This window comes from Dermacentor andersoni, chromosome 11, assembly GCF_023375885.2.
Source record: "Dermacentor andersoni chromosome 11, qqDerAnde1_hic_scaffold, whole genome shotgun sequence".
NCBI classification, from domain to species: Eukaryota; Metazoa; Arthropoda; class Arachnida; order Ixodida; family Ixodidae; genus Dermacentor; species Dermacentor andersoni.
This window is the reverse complement of record NC_092824.1, coordinates 13,719,736-13,737,946: the sequence shown is the minus strand read 5'-3', so window position 1 is coordinate 13,737,946 and position 18,211 is coordinate 13,719,736. Positions and strand designations below refer to the sequence as shown.

At 45.9% G+C, this 18,211-nt stretch overlaps 1 protein-coding gene across 2 annotated transcripts in view; it reads left to right on the top strand.

The window, feature by feature from the left end:
* The window catches only part of LOC126517908 (DNA-binding protein RFX2-like), a 144,563-nt gene that overhangs the window by 26,581 nt on the left and 99,771 nt on the right, over positions 1-18,211 (top strand). For both annotated transcript variants that reach the window (XM_050167737.2, XM_050167732.2), the window contains exons 3-5: positions 91-214; positions 4,464-4,593; positions 8,520-8,625. In XM_050167737.2, coding sequence (XP_050023694.1) covers positions 91-214; positions 4,464-4,593; positions 8,520-8,625 — 360 coding nt within the window. The remainder of the gene's footprint in view (positions 1-90; positions 215-4,463; positions 4,594-8,519; positions 8,626-18,211) is intronic.

Genomic DNA, 18,211 nt, shown 5'->3' with positions numbered 1-18,211 from the left:
AATGCAAGTGACAGTGTGCGAATTGTCATGCATAAGACTAGCAGTAAACATTAGTGCTCTGAAAAACTGATGTGTGCCGGTTTGTTGTAGGTTGTTGCCACGGCAACTGCTCAGCAGGTGGTCCCCTCGACATCCCCACCACAGACGAGTCCACAGGCGACGGTGGTCCAGGTATCGACGACCAATGGCACGCCGCACTTCATCGCTGTTGCAGGTGAGAGACTGGGAACCTGCACAAACATTTTCATCCTCTTGTGAAAAGAAAAGAATGTAGAATTTGTTGATTGCTGCATAAATGGCTGCCAAGTGGACAATCACTCGCATGTCCAAATCGTGCAGGGTGCGAGCTGTGTTTTCTCTTACCCAAATCCTCCAAATCGGGGTTCTGCCCTCCTCCAAATTTAATGGCAGTTCTTGAAGCCGCCGGTGGTGTGCTTGCATAGGCCTGTCAGTGACAATGGATGCAGATCATGAGAAGGGAAAGACCAGATCAATCAGTATGGGCTGCAGCCCACACGAGACACTTCCCATTCTAATGTTAGTCTTTAGCTCTTTCAAAATGCAATGTTGTGCATCCTTGCCAATAATAATAAAAAAAAGATGGTCTAGGCTGGTGCAGATATCATCAAAATCTATGATGACTGGGCGAGCTGGTGCAGGAAGCATAATTGAGCGTCACCACCTGTTTTCTGTTTTTGTGTTTTTTCTGGCCTGACACGCCTCTTCTCACATCTAGAGTGGTTTCTTGGTGTCAGAAAAGGACCTAGCATAGCCGAAATTATTTTTCTCTTTAGTGTTCCGTTGCTTGAATGTGTTTTGATGCAAAAGCGTCAGATGGCCCATTGAGTCAAAAGGCCGGTGCCTGTGACAGCGAAACGGCAGGTGAATTTCCCTCGGCTGCGATGCCATGTCACGAGCGCGCCTTGACGGAGCAGAGCGGGTGAGAGGGAACACTCGCTGCCCCAGTAGCGAGCCAGGCGTTGCGTGAGGGGAGAGGGCATCAGCGTGACTCGATGTCATTCTCGCTCTCGGAAGCCTGTATTATCTGCACGTTCTTGTCTGCATAAGCTCTAGCCTGCGTTCTAACTGTGGCTCGGTAAGGCCAACTCAAAGTGTGCCAAACATCTCAACGGGCTCGCTTGCCCGCGAAGATTTCATAACTTGTAGTAAGACCACTCAGCGGCATTCACTTGGACATTAATGCTTTTGCATTCAGAACTCATTAGAAGTGCTTAGGTGTCCTTGAATTTTTATGGAAGGCTGATGGGTTGCTCTTTTCTTTTATTTTTGTTCTTGTATTACCGACCTCGATTAGCTGATAAGATGATGAGGTCTAAGGCATCACGTGGTGGTAGCATCTTTCTATTAGGCTTTTACCTTGCCTTGTCAGAGCAATAGGAATGACAAAAATTCTCGTGCTTGCTTTCATGCAGCCCACTTTGCTTTGCTGGTGAGCCGTTTGTACTGAGCCAAGCCTGCCTGCCACACACTTTTAATAACTCAATCATACCTGCAATCTCTCGGGAATTTGTTGTAAAGTTCATGAATTTTGCCTTGTTCTACGATTTTACGGATGTTGCTGTCAGTTTTATGAAAAGGTTTACTTTTCATAAAACTGCTCACGGAAAAAATGGCTTTAAAGGTGCCATAGGATGTGATGTATAGAAGAAAGAAATTGTGATGGCACCTTGCTGCCACTCCGTGGCATCGCAAGACGCCAATATACCATAGGGATACTTGCTTCAAGCAAGTTTATTCAGAAAAGCTCCTGAAATACGTGAAATTGGCAATAGCAAAGTTTGAAAAATGGATGTGGTCGGAGAACAGTGTACAGTACAAGCTGCTTTACAGTCTCTGCCATGCCAAGTTTGTTGCTTCTTCAGTGTTCTGTCTAAAGGTATTCCACAAAAGGTTTGTGCTCAAGGCAAACTTTTAAAAAATATATGCGACCCCCCCCCCCCCTCGTGGTTCGTCCTATCTGTGTTTTTTTTTTTAACTAATCTTGAAGTTCACAGGTTGGCAGGTGTGCTCACTTTAAAAAATGTTAGTAAAATGTTCCAATGCCTCTCCGCATATGAACAGATTCGACTCGGCCCCATTGCAGATATTTCGTAGCACAGCTGGCGTTCAGTTGTGCTGTCTCTGTTAGTCTCCAACCCTTTAGAGCAGTGAGGGTGTCGTACTGGCCTTAGTACAGTTTGACCTGAGCACAGTGCTATCCGCTTATAGTGCAAGTCACTGGAGTTGTGAATATCTGCGCTATAAGTGCCACCACACTATAATGAAAACATCATTTTTCAAAGGCTGCACATGTGCTAAACACGTAGACCAAGCAGTCACACGTATCTGACAATTGAAACATACACCGAGATGTGTGCATCCATTCAAATTTATGAACATTGAAAGAGTAATGTTTGGGGAGCCACAGTTTTCTTGTGCAGCAGGCAGATGGAAACAAAGGGAAAAAAATTTTGTGTCTTCCACATACCTAATTTTTTCAGTCTTGCTCGATTATTTGGAGTTCCCTGGAGCACCACCACCAACTCCATACAACCAAGGGAGAGCGGCAGCCAACATTGTGCACACTGTACAGTGCCTCGTTTGCATTTTTGGACTGATTTGCATGCGCAGTGTCGAAAACATCAAACCCAAGTTGCCGCCATTCAGCTTTTTCACTTGCCATCAGTGCCCTATGTTACTGAGGTGGTTCCTCGGCTTTCGAAGTGCCATTGGTGTACAGCCATTTAAGGGTTTCGTTGACTTGGTGCCAAAACGCAACTTTGGTTGCCGACTTCTGATGAGGCAGCACTGGTTAGGCCTAGACACTGGGAACGACGAGCGGCACACTGTCGCGAGTAGCTTGCCCGCGATATGTTTGTGCCCCTAGACATGGGGATCAGCCACGAGATCACACTCGCAGGCTAACTAAGGGCAGGCAGAGTTTGGCTTCGTGAGCGATCGGCTGTGGCAGCTACTGTGAAGGCCTACCAAGTTTGTACGTGCCCATGCTGGTTAGAACAACAAAAGTTCGCACGTGGACATAAAGCCTGAAAGCTCCAAACTAAATTTGTGGAACACAGCTTAAACCGACAGTGGAGCCAAGGTCACACTCGTGATATCTCCGCCTCACAATGCGCATGAATAATGAATGTGGAACGGACTCGTCATGAAATTTCTGAAATGGACCCGTCCTGATCGACCGTCACGAAATATCTTATTGGTGTAATTTCTAGAAAGCACAGCATGCAGCAAAATTATGGAGTCGATTTTTCCACGATGTTGGAGTTGTAAACAGCTGTATTTACATTCAGCACACAAACTGAAGAGCCAAAGAACAGCCGTGCTCATGTGTTCAGGGTGGAGCACGCATTGCTTGACAATAGCGAAGACATCTTCGTTGCCTAGGCGACTCCCGTGCGCCTGCAGAATCTGCTGCTGCCGCTGCGGCCCCCCCTGACGGCTGCGTGACCACACGCAGCCGTCAGGGAGGCTCTCTTGACAGGTCCGGTTGGCGTGATTTTGCGGTATTCTGCTGCCAGCCACTCGTTGTACTCACGGCGGACACTCCCTTAAGCGAAGGTCCGGGCTTGTTTCATGACCATGTCGCACTTCACTGGCAGGGACCGATGATGCATTTCAGCGACGTACGCCGCAAGCTTAGCCTAGAGCTCCAGATAGCGTCCAGACTTCGGCACGTGGGAAATTTCTCACTTGCCGTCACAGGTGAAAATTTCGCTTCGCTACAGTCGCCACTCTCGCACCACCCGTTCAGAAACATAGAAATTGCTGCCCGCTGCGCAGTGATTTGTTTCTTCGGCGTAAAGGATGGCAGCCCTCTTGAACGCTGCTGTGAACGAGTGCCGAACGATTAGTGGGCCTGGAGCACTCATGATGACTGGGGAAGCGTAGAAATAGCACGTTGCCAGCAGTCAAGTGGAACGCGTCAAACCAATGCCTTTCAACAGAGAAAGAGAAACCCGCAAGCGGTGTCTGCTCTTCCATGAACTACCAATACTCCCCGCAAGCACCGCCATTCTGAGGGTGCCGCCGCAAATGGGAACAGTGGCGCTTCCATCACCTATCGACACCCTCCCCATGAGTGTTGCGTGCACTGTGAAACTCTCAAAAATGTTGAAAAACCCTTCCGAAAAGTGAACAAACACGCGGGATAGTGAAAAGATACGGGTAGGGCCATAGAGCAAACATAAAATTGTAACTACGTTGTAGCTTCCGTTGGTCTCGCTTTTCTTGGCGGGGCCATGTTTTGGTTTCGATTGTAAGTCGACCCCCCAACTTCAGACTTTCAAATTAAAAAAAAAAGTGGTCGACTTACAATCGTGTAAATACGGTAATTCAAATGACTGGCTTTTTAATAGCAAGGAGTTTCTTCGTACTAAACCTTCGAGAGGACTTTTTTTCTCTGTTGGAATGTCTTCTTTTTTTTTTTCCCCGTTATCTGGCAGTGGCCGATGCCGATGGACAGACGCCTGGCACTGTGACCCTTCAGCCGACTTCTGCAGTGCACCCGACATACGTCCAGTATGTTGATAGCACTGGAGATCCCAGCCTTTACACCACCACTAACGGACAGATGTAAGTATGATGGGTGGGGATGATGTGTGACATCGGAGCCACTGAAAGTGTCCAGCAAACACTTGTTCGTAGTTTCATTTCTGTATTGTCATGTTGTAGTAAACTGTGCGTCATAACTGTAAATATTTGGTGAACTTGTGCCTAGAAAACAAGTAACACTCGAAGCGCAATGATAGGAGCGAGAACAGTCGGTCTGTTGTCGAAATCTTATCTACAGGTCAAGCACATAGTCAATTTATGCAAGATATGTTGTGCATTCCAGCATAATCGTTGGTGCTCATGTATGCTTTAGAATATACACAACTGCGGTAGACTTCCGTTTATTCAACTCTGGTTAATTCGAATCTATGGTTAATTTGGCCCCCATGCATTTCTATAGGCCCCAACTTTCGTTGTTTCGATCCTAAAATTGGCGTTTGCCGGATAACTTTTTCGTTACTGCGAGAAAATGGTCACCTTTTATAGGTCCCAGAAAAAAATTTTTGCCACTACAAATTATGTTCCAGCACACATTGCAGCATAGCGAATTGTACATAATGGAATGCTCTTTCTAAGAAGTTACATTGCAAAACAAAATAAATAATTAGGAAACGCATAAAAATTCTAGAACGCTCCATTTTTGTGGCCATTTGATAGAAACAACAAAAAGAACTTGATACAGTTGAATCTCGTTAATTAACACGCCGAATTTGAACTTCCAGTTTATTCGAACTGACACTGTGGTCCCGTAAAAGTTATGTGTATTCCAATAGGCGAAAACGCCTGGTAATTCGAACGCACAAGCATTTGCGATGGTTCATTCGAACATACCGCACGCTGACAATGCTTTCAGCAGCACGCAAATCACGCGGTGGGAGACACCAGCATTACTCAGACCCCACCACAGAGGAAAAGCTTAGGAGAGACCCCTCAATGCTGCGTGCGAAGCAAAAAAAGTTAACCGTGGCGGAAATTTCAGCCTCTCTCAAATGGCAAAGTCGCTGTTTCTGCACCGTGCCAGAACATACGTGTATGAGGGGAGACCCAAAAATAACCGGAATTCCCTCATAAGAAGCATGGACATAACTTTTTTTTATTGAATACAGATTGTTTTCAAATACAGTAAAACCTCGTTAAACCGTACCTGCTTAACCCTTTGAGGGTCAATGATGTAAATATACGGCGCCGCACACAAGTCCGAAAATGGTTGGTGCCGTATATTTACGGCGCCGTCTGTACTTTTAAAAAACGCACCAATTTCCTAACTTTTTATTTTCTGTCATGTGCTGGCACTATGTGGGAATATAGGGAATTTTTTTCGCGCGCCTTCCTCTCTCGGTTGTCGTTGCATGGTTTGTTTTAGTGCTAGTTTGCTCCTGCCCGTCTATATACTACCGCGCGCGCAGGTGGGCGGCGGTTCGGATTTTGTTCCGCAGGCGGTTTCGGCTTCTTGCGCTTGCAAAACTGATGGCTGTCTCGTTACTAATCGCTCAAAGGGCAACCGCCTCTTTCTCGCTCGTTTAGTGCTCACAGCGGTGTGCATAGGATGGATGCCGCTGTGCATACGTTTCCGTTGCTTTTTTTTTTCTTTTTTTTTTTTTGACACTCACGACAACTAAATGCCTCTGGTTGGCGATAAGATGAAGATTAGCGGGTCTGTTGCACGTTGTGCTTTTTTGACGGGCGCACAACCACACAGTTTGATTGAGTGTGCACCCCTACGCAGTTCGATTACGCTATGGATGTACAGTGCTCACGGAATGAAATGCGACACGGAGCATTTAGTACAACCCTACACATGCGCAAAGTACGCGAGAGCACTATGTCATGTCGCTAGGAATTTGGTCACTGAGGGTGACGAGGACTCCAATGTAAGTGTACGCGCCAGAATTACATCGATGTGACACGAACTTCAGCCGGTTGAAACAAAAGTATACGCATACCCGGCAGAACAACAAGCCTTGTAGATCGGAACAATGGCCTCCAAGTGCCCTGTGTGTTTGTGCCTTAAGGCCACATCAAAGTCAACATCACTTCGGCGCCGTGCCAGTGAGCGTTGGGGCGTCATGCAAGCAAGGACTCATGTCATGCCGAAGCTCAGATAAAGAACATTGGGTGCTCAGCATAGAAGAAAAATGTGACATGGTTCGCGCTGTCGAACGTGGCACGAAGAAGTTGGTGCTGGCACGCGAGAGGGATCTACCGTTGACTACTGTGTGTGGCATTTGGAATGCGAAGGAGAAATTGGTCGGCAATGCTTCTGCGACCATGAAAATATGTCGGCTACGAGGTTCGACTTTCCGCGGTTAGACTTTTTGCCATCGTTGCCTCTGTTATTGCCGAAGTGTCGCCTAACGACAGTGATGAGGACGACACTGAAAGTGACAGCAAGGGTGATTCATGCCCGACAGTCGCAGAAGCTGTGCGTTACATCAGCCTCATGTGGGTGTCTGCTGAGGACAGCAATGTAGGTGGACAGTGGTGTAGAGACCTGCGGCGTCATAATTGATGCGGAGATCATTCAGACTACGTGCCCTCAACCAGCTGCATCTGAGGACCCTCCTGCCATTCAGCAGCTAGGATTCTGATGCCAGCGATAAGATGCCCCCTCCCACCCCTCCGCCTAGTGCAACTCAAGTAGCACCAGCACTGGACATAGCTGCACACTACTTCTCTTGCTGGATTGGAACTAGTTTGCAAGCTTTGAGCGATGTTTATTGATTCACGCTGCAAGACGAATTTGTGCAGATGTGCATCACTTATTACAGTTAAGCCTCATTATAACAAAGTTGGTAAAATTGGCACTTTACTTCGGTATATCAAAGTTTAATTGTATTGAAATTTGACCTTTTATGCTAATAAATACAGTCGCTGATAGATTTTTCTTACAGGGAAAGGGTCCGAAGAATTTTCAGAATTATCACGTCACCGAAAAAAGCAAATTTGAATTCAGAAAACAATTCACTTTGAAAAATCTGTGAGTTGCTACCGACATGGGACGACGGTTTTTGCACACCTAGTGCAGTGCGTAATGTGCGCTTCGGTGAAAAAAATGCAGCAAAAACAAGGAAATCCCCGTCTCACCGATGTAGAATTGTTTATGGCACTTGAGATTTGAACTTGAGATTGAGCTTGAGGTTTATGGCGGTTGCAGCGTGGGGTGCCATGCATTGTGCCGCGATTGAGCGATCGTCCAGGAATACGTGTTCCTTGCTTCAAGAATGCTGGTTTCCGTGCCACCCGACAGACATCACGTGTGGATTCTGCGCCGGACGTAGATTTGCACGAAGGGGCTGTAATCTGGATTGATTGCCTTCGGGTATACGAGATACGATCACTTTTGTGCTTGGCACCGGATGCGTCGGCATCTATGGGCAACAGTGCGTGCTGGAGAAATGCTGCTGCATGCATGGAGTGGTGTTGCTCTGCATCCGGTGCCGAGTTAGGCAAAATCTCGCAAAAGCGCTCACATCTCTGAAAGCAGTTGACCGAGCATACTCCCCCACGGCAGTGCTGCCACTGCTGATCGGCGCATGCGGCGCACTTTGTGCTGCTGGCAGTGCGGTTCTACACGCTCGAGCAAAGCTTGCCAAAGTAGGCTAACGGAATTTTGACAGTAAAGTTTCGTTCTGTAACGCATTACCGATCTGTGTGGTCTCATTTCGCAACAACGAAATTCTTGCGGAAACAAAATGGCCTATTTTTGTTTGTTTGTTTGTTGTTTCGGTGGTTTGTTTGTATCTTATTGTCGCTTGCCAATGTAAAGGGTCCGACACCTTCGAAAGATGTTTTCAGCCTTTAGCATCTGCCCCTTCAGCAGGCTTTATGTTGACAGTCTGCTGAAAATAAAAATGATGATGACAGTGATTATCTGTTTCTTGCCTGTGTCCCCGTGATGAGTGGTGAGACCTGGTAGGTGACCCGTATGCTCTGTTTGTTGTTTGCAGGACGGGTTATCCTGTGTACAGCGTCACAGATGCAGGGGCGATGTACACCCCTGGCAATGCTGCCTACTACAGCACCGCCAGCGGTACTGCGGTCACCTATTCGCAGGTGACTCCCTTTCGACATCATCGCTCTCCCAGTCGCTACCTGACAACTTTAGTGATTTTATTGTCCTGCCTTATTCTAGGGCTTGTTTACGATCGTTGTACTGTCACAAATATTTTGTGATCTTTTTTCATTTGCAAATGGTTTAGGGTGAATGTAATTTTTTTTTTATGGCCGAACCTTTTGGACCCATTGATTATACGGACCTGCTCAGTGTGGCAGCGACATCAACTGATAGAATTGTTGTATATTGGCAGTATAAAATTATGTCTATAAGACACAATTTCATGTGACAAGAGTTGTGAGGAGCTTCAGTTTAAGCTATAGGCTAACACTCTGCAGGACTCTAAAACCAAAACTGGCAGAAAAGTAAATTTTAACAGAAAAATTGTACAGGAAGCAACAACGATGATTGGTTGGTGTAAGCAAATAGCCCGAACGTCCTGCCCCCGCCCCTCCCTGCACCTCGGTTACCCGAGAACACGAGCCCTTTTTCTCAACGCCTTCCCTTGCTGCAAGTCCAACCAGCGACCATCAGCCTACGACCACCATCGATCGCCGCCAGCCACGAGGGAAAAAGAGAACGAAAGTTGCTTGCTTTAAACGCCGAGAGATAGAAAGAAGACGGCAGCAAAGGTGGCCGGCGCTTGTGCGACTCAACAAGGAGGAAGGAAAACAAACAGTGAGAGGGAAGTAAATGCAAGGGACCTTCAGCATGTGGAGGGGGATGGTGCCGCAAGGGAGCTGCCAGAGATTTGTGGCGCTTCTTGCGCATCTGCCATTGCGATATCTTGTGTGGTATAATAGAGGCGTTTAATGCGTTTTCCCTATGGGGAGTTTGCTGGGACTGCACTAATCCATCGTAAAACCTGGGACGTCACAAAATCTGGGCACGCATAACCATGCTGGTTATGCAGGCTGGTGCGGCTGACCGGCACTTGGCTGTGCATTAAGAGAGAAAGAGAGCGGCCGCTTGCAGGGAAAACACCGGTGTTGCTCGATGTCGTATTCGACCTGGGATTTTTGAACTGGCCTGCATAAAGGGTGCCGAACTCCACGGAAAGTAACATATTTTGTGCGCAATTTGTCAGTAACTTATTTCGAATCTAATTCATTATATATTCATTCGCAGGACAATTTTACTGCATTAAAACAGGGTTTTAAATGCATGAATCTCTATGGGGACTCGAAAGGGAATTTCATTTACAGTCGAAACCCGCGATAACGAAATCCTGCAACGAGATTCTCGCGACAGCGAAACATTTTCGTATCCCCAGCAAATGGCCACAGGATTCAATGCATTTCGTACCTCTCAGCAACGAAATGTCGCTGTACTGCAATCCCGCATCAGTGAAATTTGCTGGAATGTAACTCCGCATATTACCTACTTGCTTAAGGCTAGCAGGCTCCAAAATATGCCCAAATGCAATTGTTTTGCTCTGAAATTGCGTAAAATACCACTACGTTACACGTATGTGGCTGCCGCCATCTTGTTCACAAAAACAACCAAGCGCCGGAAGCGGTCGGTGCGCTGGAAACACATCATGGCCTCCATCTTGTTTGTTGATCGCCCGTTTGAAGCAGCACGTGTGTTGCCGCCAACGTGTGACGACAGTTTTTGCACGTTACTATAGGTGAGGTCTCGTAGATCGTTGTTCGAAACACGCATTCAGTTTGCGTTCCCCGTAGCTGACGATTCAGCGAGGCCTAGGCCAATCGCGCGAGGTGAAACTGAATGCAAACTGAATGTGAGTTTCAATGAACAATCGCTGATCGCGGCAGTGCACTGCGTAATATGCGCCTCGGTGAGAAAAATGCAGCAAAAACAAAGAAATCCACGTCCCACCAACATGGAATTGTTTATGGTGCTTGAGGTCGTGGTTGCAGCATATGGAGTGTCACGCATCGGGCCATGATTAAGCGATCGTCCGGGAATATGCGTCCCTTGCTTCAAGGACGCTGGTTTTGGTGCCACCTGACAGGCATCGCGTGTGGATTCGGCGCCTGCCGTAGATTTGCGTGAAAAGGCCCTTATCTCGATAATTTGCCTTCGGGTATAGGAGATACGATCACTTTCGCGCTTGGCACCAGACGCGTTTGTGCCTACGCGTAACAGCTTGCGCTGGAGAAATGCTGCTGCACGCGCTGTTGCTCTGCGTCTTGTGCTAAGTTACGCAAAATCTCGCAAAAGTGATTGCATCTTCGAAAGCAGTTGACCGAGAATACTCCGCTACGGCAGTGCTGCCACTGCTGGTTGATGCGTGCGGCGCACTTTGTACTGTCGGCAATACAGTTCTATTTTCTCGAGGAAAGCCTGCAAAGTAGGCTAACGGAATTATGGCAGTAAAGTTTTGTTCTGTGATGCATTACCTACCTGAGCTGTTTCTTTTCGCAACAACGAAATTGTCACGAAAGCCAATTTTTTTGCATTCGCCGCTGATTTCGTTATTGTGAGGTTCAAGTGTACTTCGTTGTAACTGTCATTTCGTTATACCCTGTTTAGTTGTAACGAGGCTCGAGTGTTGCAGCTCTGTAAACTGCATCTGTTAGAGCATCTATAGTCGACCAGTGTGATAGGTTCAAGGAGAATCACGGTCACTGATCAAGTCTGATGCAATATCCAACGTTTCGTAACTGCGTACCTGTTCTTTTTTCAGTGAGTTGGACAAGAAATTGTCATAACTTGCGTAGCCAGCACGTGACGTAATGAGCGTGCGTAAATGGCAGGTATAGTCCTTGCTGTCCAGTTCATTGTAGCCGGCGTCCACTGAATGATTAGCGATTCTAGCAGCCGTCGGTATGACATGTTCTTTTCCTTGACGACAACAGTGGCATTGTCTCAGTCAATGTTTTTGTGCATGCTCAGCAATGGCATTCATTGTGTGACTGTTATTTCGTACATCACATTCGTGGCTTGGTTTACGTGAGCCAGCTAAGCCAAGTCTTTGGCTTACCTGACCTCACGACTGCAATTATGTTGCGTGTAAAAGATTAGCCTGAAGCAAAAAATAATAAAGAAAATTATTGGAAATGTTTTTTTGAATCGGTAGAATATTATATATAGCGTAGCCCAGCTATCATGGACCATGTTTAAAAGAGAAAAAAAAGCCCTCTTTGTTGACGAAGCCAATTGTTTTTTTTTTTTTTTGCAACCTCCAGAAAAAGTTACTAATATTTTTTTTTTATCAATAGCGAGATTAGTGCAGATTAATTAAGAAGCTTCTTCATTATTAACTTTATGGCCACATTGTTAGTGGAGAGCTTGTGCAGTACATTTAAGTTGTTTTCAATGCATTACTGGTTGTGTAGCCTCTTTTTAGTGCACGAAGAAGTGGCAGGTCCCTGTGGCTTCGTCATGATATTATAGGCGTTATTTTAAGCAAGGAAAGAAGAACTACACAAAATGGTAGCATGTTGCAAACTGAAAGGGGTGCTCTTTCATATGCGTCCTACAAACCTGGCATTAACAATTGTGGTCATGAAGTGAATAATTTTCCTAAATGATCTGTGTAGTTACTCCTTTAATCAAAATGCAGTACAGTCGAACCCACTTATAACGACACTGGTTTTAGCAATATATATAGCTTATAACAATGAGAAGCTGCTGCAATGTCAACTTTTGTATGTTTTCCATGGTGAAATAACCCACTTACTACAATGCACCGATGCTACATTATCGGTTATAACGATGAAGTCTGGCTGCTAGGTGTCCGTGAAGAAAGGTAGTGAAATGCGAAATCCTTGACAAGAAAAAAGAAAACGAGACATTCGAGCTACTCCACGATGGGCCGCTGCTTCAACAGCCACCACACGCTCATTTTCCAGCCATCTCCGCGCGCCTCTCTACTGTCGCCCTTCCACCCCTCCATACATGAATGGACCGCCCCAACTGCGCTGCTTGCAAATTGCTCATGTGTTGCTCATTGGCTCCTCATTCGGCGCAGTTCTGCAGACAGCTTAATCGTGCACGTTCGTTTTTGTTGGTTGCGTCGAAATCATTCCTGGTCACGTGGTTTCTCAGCCTCGCTTGACTCAGCGTCGAAACGGAAGATGGCTGATCCGCCCGCTGATCATCAGCAATGCCCGACATTGCCGGTGAAAAGAAAGCACATGGCTATACATTTGGAAACTAAATGCTTCTAACCGATGAGGCAATCGTCGCGAACATGCTTGCATCAGATAGCGATGATGATGACGGCAGCGCTGACGCAGAAAGGCAGGCTGCCTCAACGTTGTCCTCCTAGGAGGCCCAGTAGATGATTCAGTCCCTCCAGAGCTTCGTTTTCGCAAGGAACCTTCCGCTGCACAACGTGGAACACTTGAATGCCTTGGAGAAGGATGTCGGCAAGCTTCGCGTAAAGCATGCGTGGCTGGCGGACAAGGCTTTTCTCATGCTATCAAGTGAGAAGTATGTGGCGAGATGCCTCTGGCGATCTCTGTTCAGCGTTTCTTCTAGCTTTCTCAAGCTGACAGGCTGCTGCAGCAGTCTTCTCGCAATTTTTAATTAAAAGGCCCTTTTAGGGGCCACCAGAGCGATCGCTTGCTCGTATATTGCTTCCCGCCCGTGACACCTCTTTGCACTTGTTATAGCAGTGCCATTCTTTAATGCCGACAGCCACGCCTTGTTACACGTGATCAGAATGCCCAGGATGCAGTTAAACGGGAGAACACAATCAGCAGCCGGATGGAGGAATGTGGTGGGGAGGGGCATTGGCCTCCACACCATTATAGTTTTCTCAAATCAGCTCTGCCATCCCCCTATATTGATTGTTTATTGCAACCCGGATATAACAATTATCAGTTATAACAACAGAATTTTCGTGGCACTTGAATATTGTTATAAGTGGCTTCGACTGTGTATCGTACTGAAGCTTTCTTTAGGGAGTTTCTAACAACATACAGTTGGTTATCGTTATTTATTAACATTATCCATGTTAACTGGGATTCCTCGTACAATCATACTATTTCTTGTAGTTTCAACTTTCGTCACGTGGATGCAACCATTATTCTGAAAAAAGCATGGTATGATTACATTGTTTTGTGGTCATCTTCTTATATTGTTTTAGATTGCACAGCTGACTTCGAAATTCATTCCACAAGTGTAACTTGTTGACCACTGAAGCTGAGACAACAATTTGAGAGGTAGCAAAACGATTTCATTTTCATTTTTTTCCTGCTGTATAGACGCTTTAAAATTTATTGAACTAAATTTCATGAACATGCACAAGGTCACCTGCATCACTACACTAAGCACATCAACTCCAAGTTGGGTTGTTGTTCCATTGATTGTTTCTTAGTCTCGCAATATTTTATGATTGGATGTCACAAGCCTGTATATAGGGTCACCAAATTGTGTTATGTTTGCATTGCTTATTCCTTGCTTTGTTTCTGAATTTTTATTCAGACTTTACTGTCTCAAAGTAGGCCTACTGTTTTCAGGAAAGGTAATTATATTTGTGCTTCACCCCTCGTGCATTTGCGGAGAATAACCTGAAATGCAGCCTAGATGCCACAGCACAATTGGCCATTGTATGTCACGCTATGGCACTTATCACTCTGATGCTCGAGGCCCTATGCTAGCAATGTATACTAATATTCTCTCTGGAAGGGGTCAGCAACAGTTATCCAACGTGGTAAATAAAAACTCACTTATGCTATGCTCACACTGCAGTTATAGTGTTTCAAGGAACTCATTTGTCCATATCACCCCACTGGGCTTTAGTAGTGGTACAGTTGTAAATGTTGCAAGCCATTCACATCACCACTGGTGTAGTTTCTGCACAAATAACTATTTCTTGGGCAAGTTTGTGCTTGCAGAGCAACACGATTTCATAGCGTGAAAATGCTGAAAACTTTAACAACAGTTAATGTCTCCTTTCCGGTACTTTTTGCGCTACAAAATCATGTCGTTCAGCGTACTTTCTGTGTGTTATACCTGGCCATTCAAAGTACAAGGCGGCCAGTCAGCACTCACACGTTCAGGGAGGCTAGATGCACACACAAATGAAAGCCGATGCAGGGCAGTCAGGTAAAAGACAGCCCGCTCGGAAACAACACCCGCCACATGCGAAGCCACCGCTCTCAGAAGCCCGCACTGCTTCTGCCTGCCAGCCATTTCTCTGAATGGGGATACTAGAAGTTCTGCAATTGAAAAATGAGAGCTGAAAGTGTGGGGCTCATTGGGTACATCATAATGGCTGTGTCTGGATTGTTCTTGGCCGGCTGTCTGGGTGTTTAACTCCTTTTGAGTCTTCTTGAACACGTACAAACTGCCTACGAAGTGCATGATCCACTTGAAGCGCTTCAGTTTTTTCTAAAGGCCAAACCACATGTACTCTTGGCAACACGCGTGGGGTCTGTGCGCCTGTGCATGCGCAGACGAGGCAGGACAGCTCGTGCATGTCTAAACGTGACACAAGCGTGGAGACCTGTTCGAGACAAATATTGGTGCGCGGGGTGCACTCCGGCTGCCTCACGTCGTTACCCGCCTGGTTATGCAGTTGCGGCATGGTACAATCAATTCTCAGTGAGGCTGATTTGTGTCATGCAAAAAAGTGCTTTTTCTTTGCTTTTTTGCTTACTTAACGACTCTAAAAATAAAGCACTTACGTTTATAAACATTTTAAGTATTTTGAAGCACTGTCGATGACTCGGTACGAAGCAATGCCTATGTGTGAGCGCGTGTATTTGTATAACTGCAAACTGCCATCTCTCGTGAGGCACGGCAGGCACGAGGCGCATAGACAGGAGCTTGCGTGTGCCTGCGTGTGGTCTGGCCTAGAGCTTGCGAAAGTCTGCTGATCATGATGCCTGGCTTTTAAAGCCCCTTGAGAATTCCACGTTGGTTGCAGTGAATTCGCAGCCTACTTTTGCCTCTTCCTTACTGTTTCTTTTCACTGTGGTGAATTGCTGGGAGTGATTGCTTCATGCGTTTGCCTTTTTGCATTATCATGCGTGTCCTCAAGAACAGAGGCCAAATGGCTGTCAGTGAAAATGAGTGAACTGTGTTGTGTTCTAGAATAGTTGATTGTTGGGCTAGTTGGTTTTCTGTAACTGAAACAAGTAACTTGTTGCTCTTTTCTTTGGCGACCTTTCTCGTGTCTGCGGTTTTTATTGCGCTAAGTTACTTGTTTCAGTCATGTGTTGTGTTATGGTGGGGTGGCCATCCCTGTATGATTCTCACTTTAAGAACAGCCGATTGGGCATGTCGTGTACCTTGGTTGCACATCTAGTCACAACCACTTGTGCGTTGTTTATTGTTTACTTTCTATAGCTATATGTTGCTGTTACGAATGCAACATTGGGAATTCTCGCTCAGTCTCAGTGACTGAGTCCAGTGTTATGGTTTACCTAAAAATGCTCTCGAGAAAAATGGACGGCAGTGTGAGGTTAGCATTGTGCATCAGTGGCCTTCTGTATTGGCAGCCTCTACAGTTTGTTTCACGCTTAGCAGGCAGCGCTGCAGAAGCTGTGCAGGCACTGGCATAATAGCAGTCTGCCTGCAAGCGTTTTGCACTGCAGTTTTTGATGTGAGACACATTGTACCGAATAAATGCTTCATATTTTACAAGTGCTTGCAACATAAGTTTCCATCAAATCTCATTCTACATGTGTGAATTTCAAGTTATGTGACATATCATATTTACCGAATTCTAACGTGCCTCAGAATCTAATGAGCACCCAATTTTTGTGGGCTTATAGTAAGAAATAAATGTGGACTTAGATGTAACATGCTGCCGATTCATAAAAGAAAACTATAGCATGCCCTTCGTGATCAGAAAAAAAATTAGACATGCACAATTTATTTTCACAGAAGAGATTTTTGTTAGTTAGCTTACATAATGAAAGTGCCACATTCTTGTCACTATTTGTGCTTCTTCGGCCACAGATACCGAACACACAGGAGCGGTATTCTTGAGCAATCGCATTTAGAGATATTGCTATCACTTTCACGAGATTCTACATTGGGCTTGTTAAAATATGTGTCCAACAACATTCCTGGCACTGTGTACAGATAGCAAGCTTAACACAGCGGCAGAAACACTGGTATCTGATTACGCCGATGCTTCCGGTGCCGAGTTGCTCGAAATCTCGCAAAAGTTATCGTATGTCCGAAAGTTAGTGGCCAAGAATACTGCTCTGAATAAGCACAAAATTAACCTACAGTAAACTTCACAAAATCATCCTCCGTCACTATTTTGCGATGCCGATGATGCTGCACCTGAAAGCCCTGATGGCAGGCTGTTGCCAGTGCCGCGAATGCAGCTTTAGTTTCCTCTCCGCTGGTATTGTGCAGGCAATTTTTGGACCTATTTCCTTGGAAAAAAAGGTGCACGTTAGGTTTGGGTAAATACGGTACTGCGGTTTGTTCACGAGCACTAGTGAAGCACTGTGGCCACTGATCGCAAGGACGTGTGTTCTGCTTATTCATATATGTGATGCCTTCCACTAATGTCTTACACTAATGGTAATTTTACAATGTAAAATTATTAAACATAAGGTTACATTGAGTTACATAGTGTGTATCTGTCTCTCACATGTGATGCACTGTTTTGGGGTCACAGATGCGAAGCAGTGCAAGAAGTTTCTTTAGCCTTGATAGCATTGCCTTCCATGTATGGAGCAAAGTACAGTAACAGAGTGTTGTAGAAGAAAATGTACACTTGTCAATTCAAATAAAACATATACAGTAAAACCTCGTTAATTCGAAGTCATCGGGACCGCAAAGGATCTTTTAATTAAATGGGTTTTCGAATTAACCACACACACAAGAAAATGCAAGGCAAAAAATTTTGCTGCAGGAATGCGCTACCATTATTTGTCGATCTTTGGATTACTTAAAGTAATCAGAGGTGTTGGTTTGCTGCGTCCTGTAGTTCGAGGCTCCAAGGGTTATGTTTTCTAGTTGGCCAACTACGTGCAGCATTTGAGAATTTCCACCGTGGCACTCAACAAAACTGCGGATAGCGTTCAGCGATCCGATAACTTCCCCGAGAGTGGGTGCTCAGGAGGGCTCGTTAGCATCGTCGTCGTCACTGTGATTGTGCATGGTCGCATCAGCGGTAGCTTCACTCTCCAAGTCTGAGTAGCACATTTGTTGATCGTTTTCAAAGTTCAGATACTCGGCGGAGCCAACTGCACCGGATTCGCTATCCTCTGTGCAGAGTGCATCGATGTGGTCGCACTACTCGGCTCCTTCTTCATCAAGTGCACATGAATAGTCAGCATCAGCATCGACAGTGCTTTCCTTCGAGAAGCCAGCATGTTCAAAACACCGCATGATCAAAGTGACTTGCTTCCATGCATACACAATAAGACATATGGCCCCGAGGAGGTCGATGGAGTACTCCTTGCCGTTGTCGTAGCAAAGGAGCATGCGCTTGAGCAGGTGGTGGCGGTAAATCTTCCTCGTGTGGTGAATGACGCCTTGGTCCATTGGCTGCGAGATCAACGAGGTATTCGGAGGAAGAAATACCATCCTGATAGCTTTCAGGTGTGGGATGTCACCATGTGCCAGGCAATTATCAACAACGAAGAGTACATTACTGCCTGTGGCTGCGAACTTGCGGTCAAGCTGCCGAACGTAATC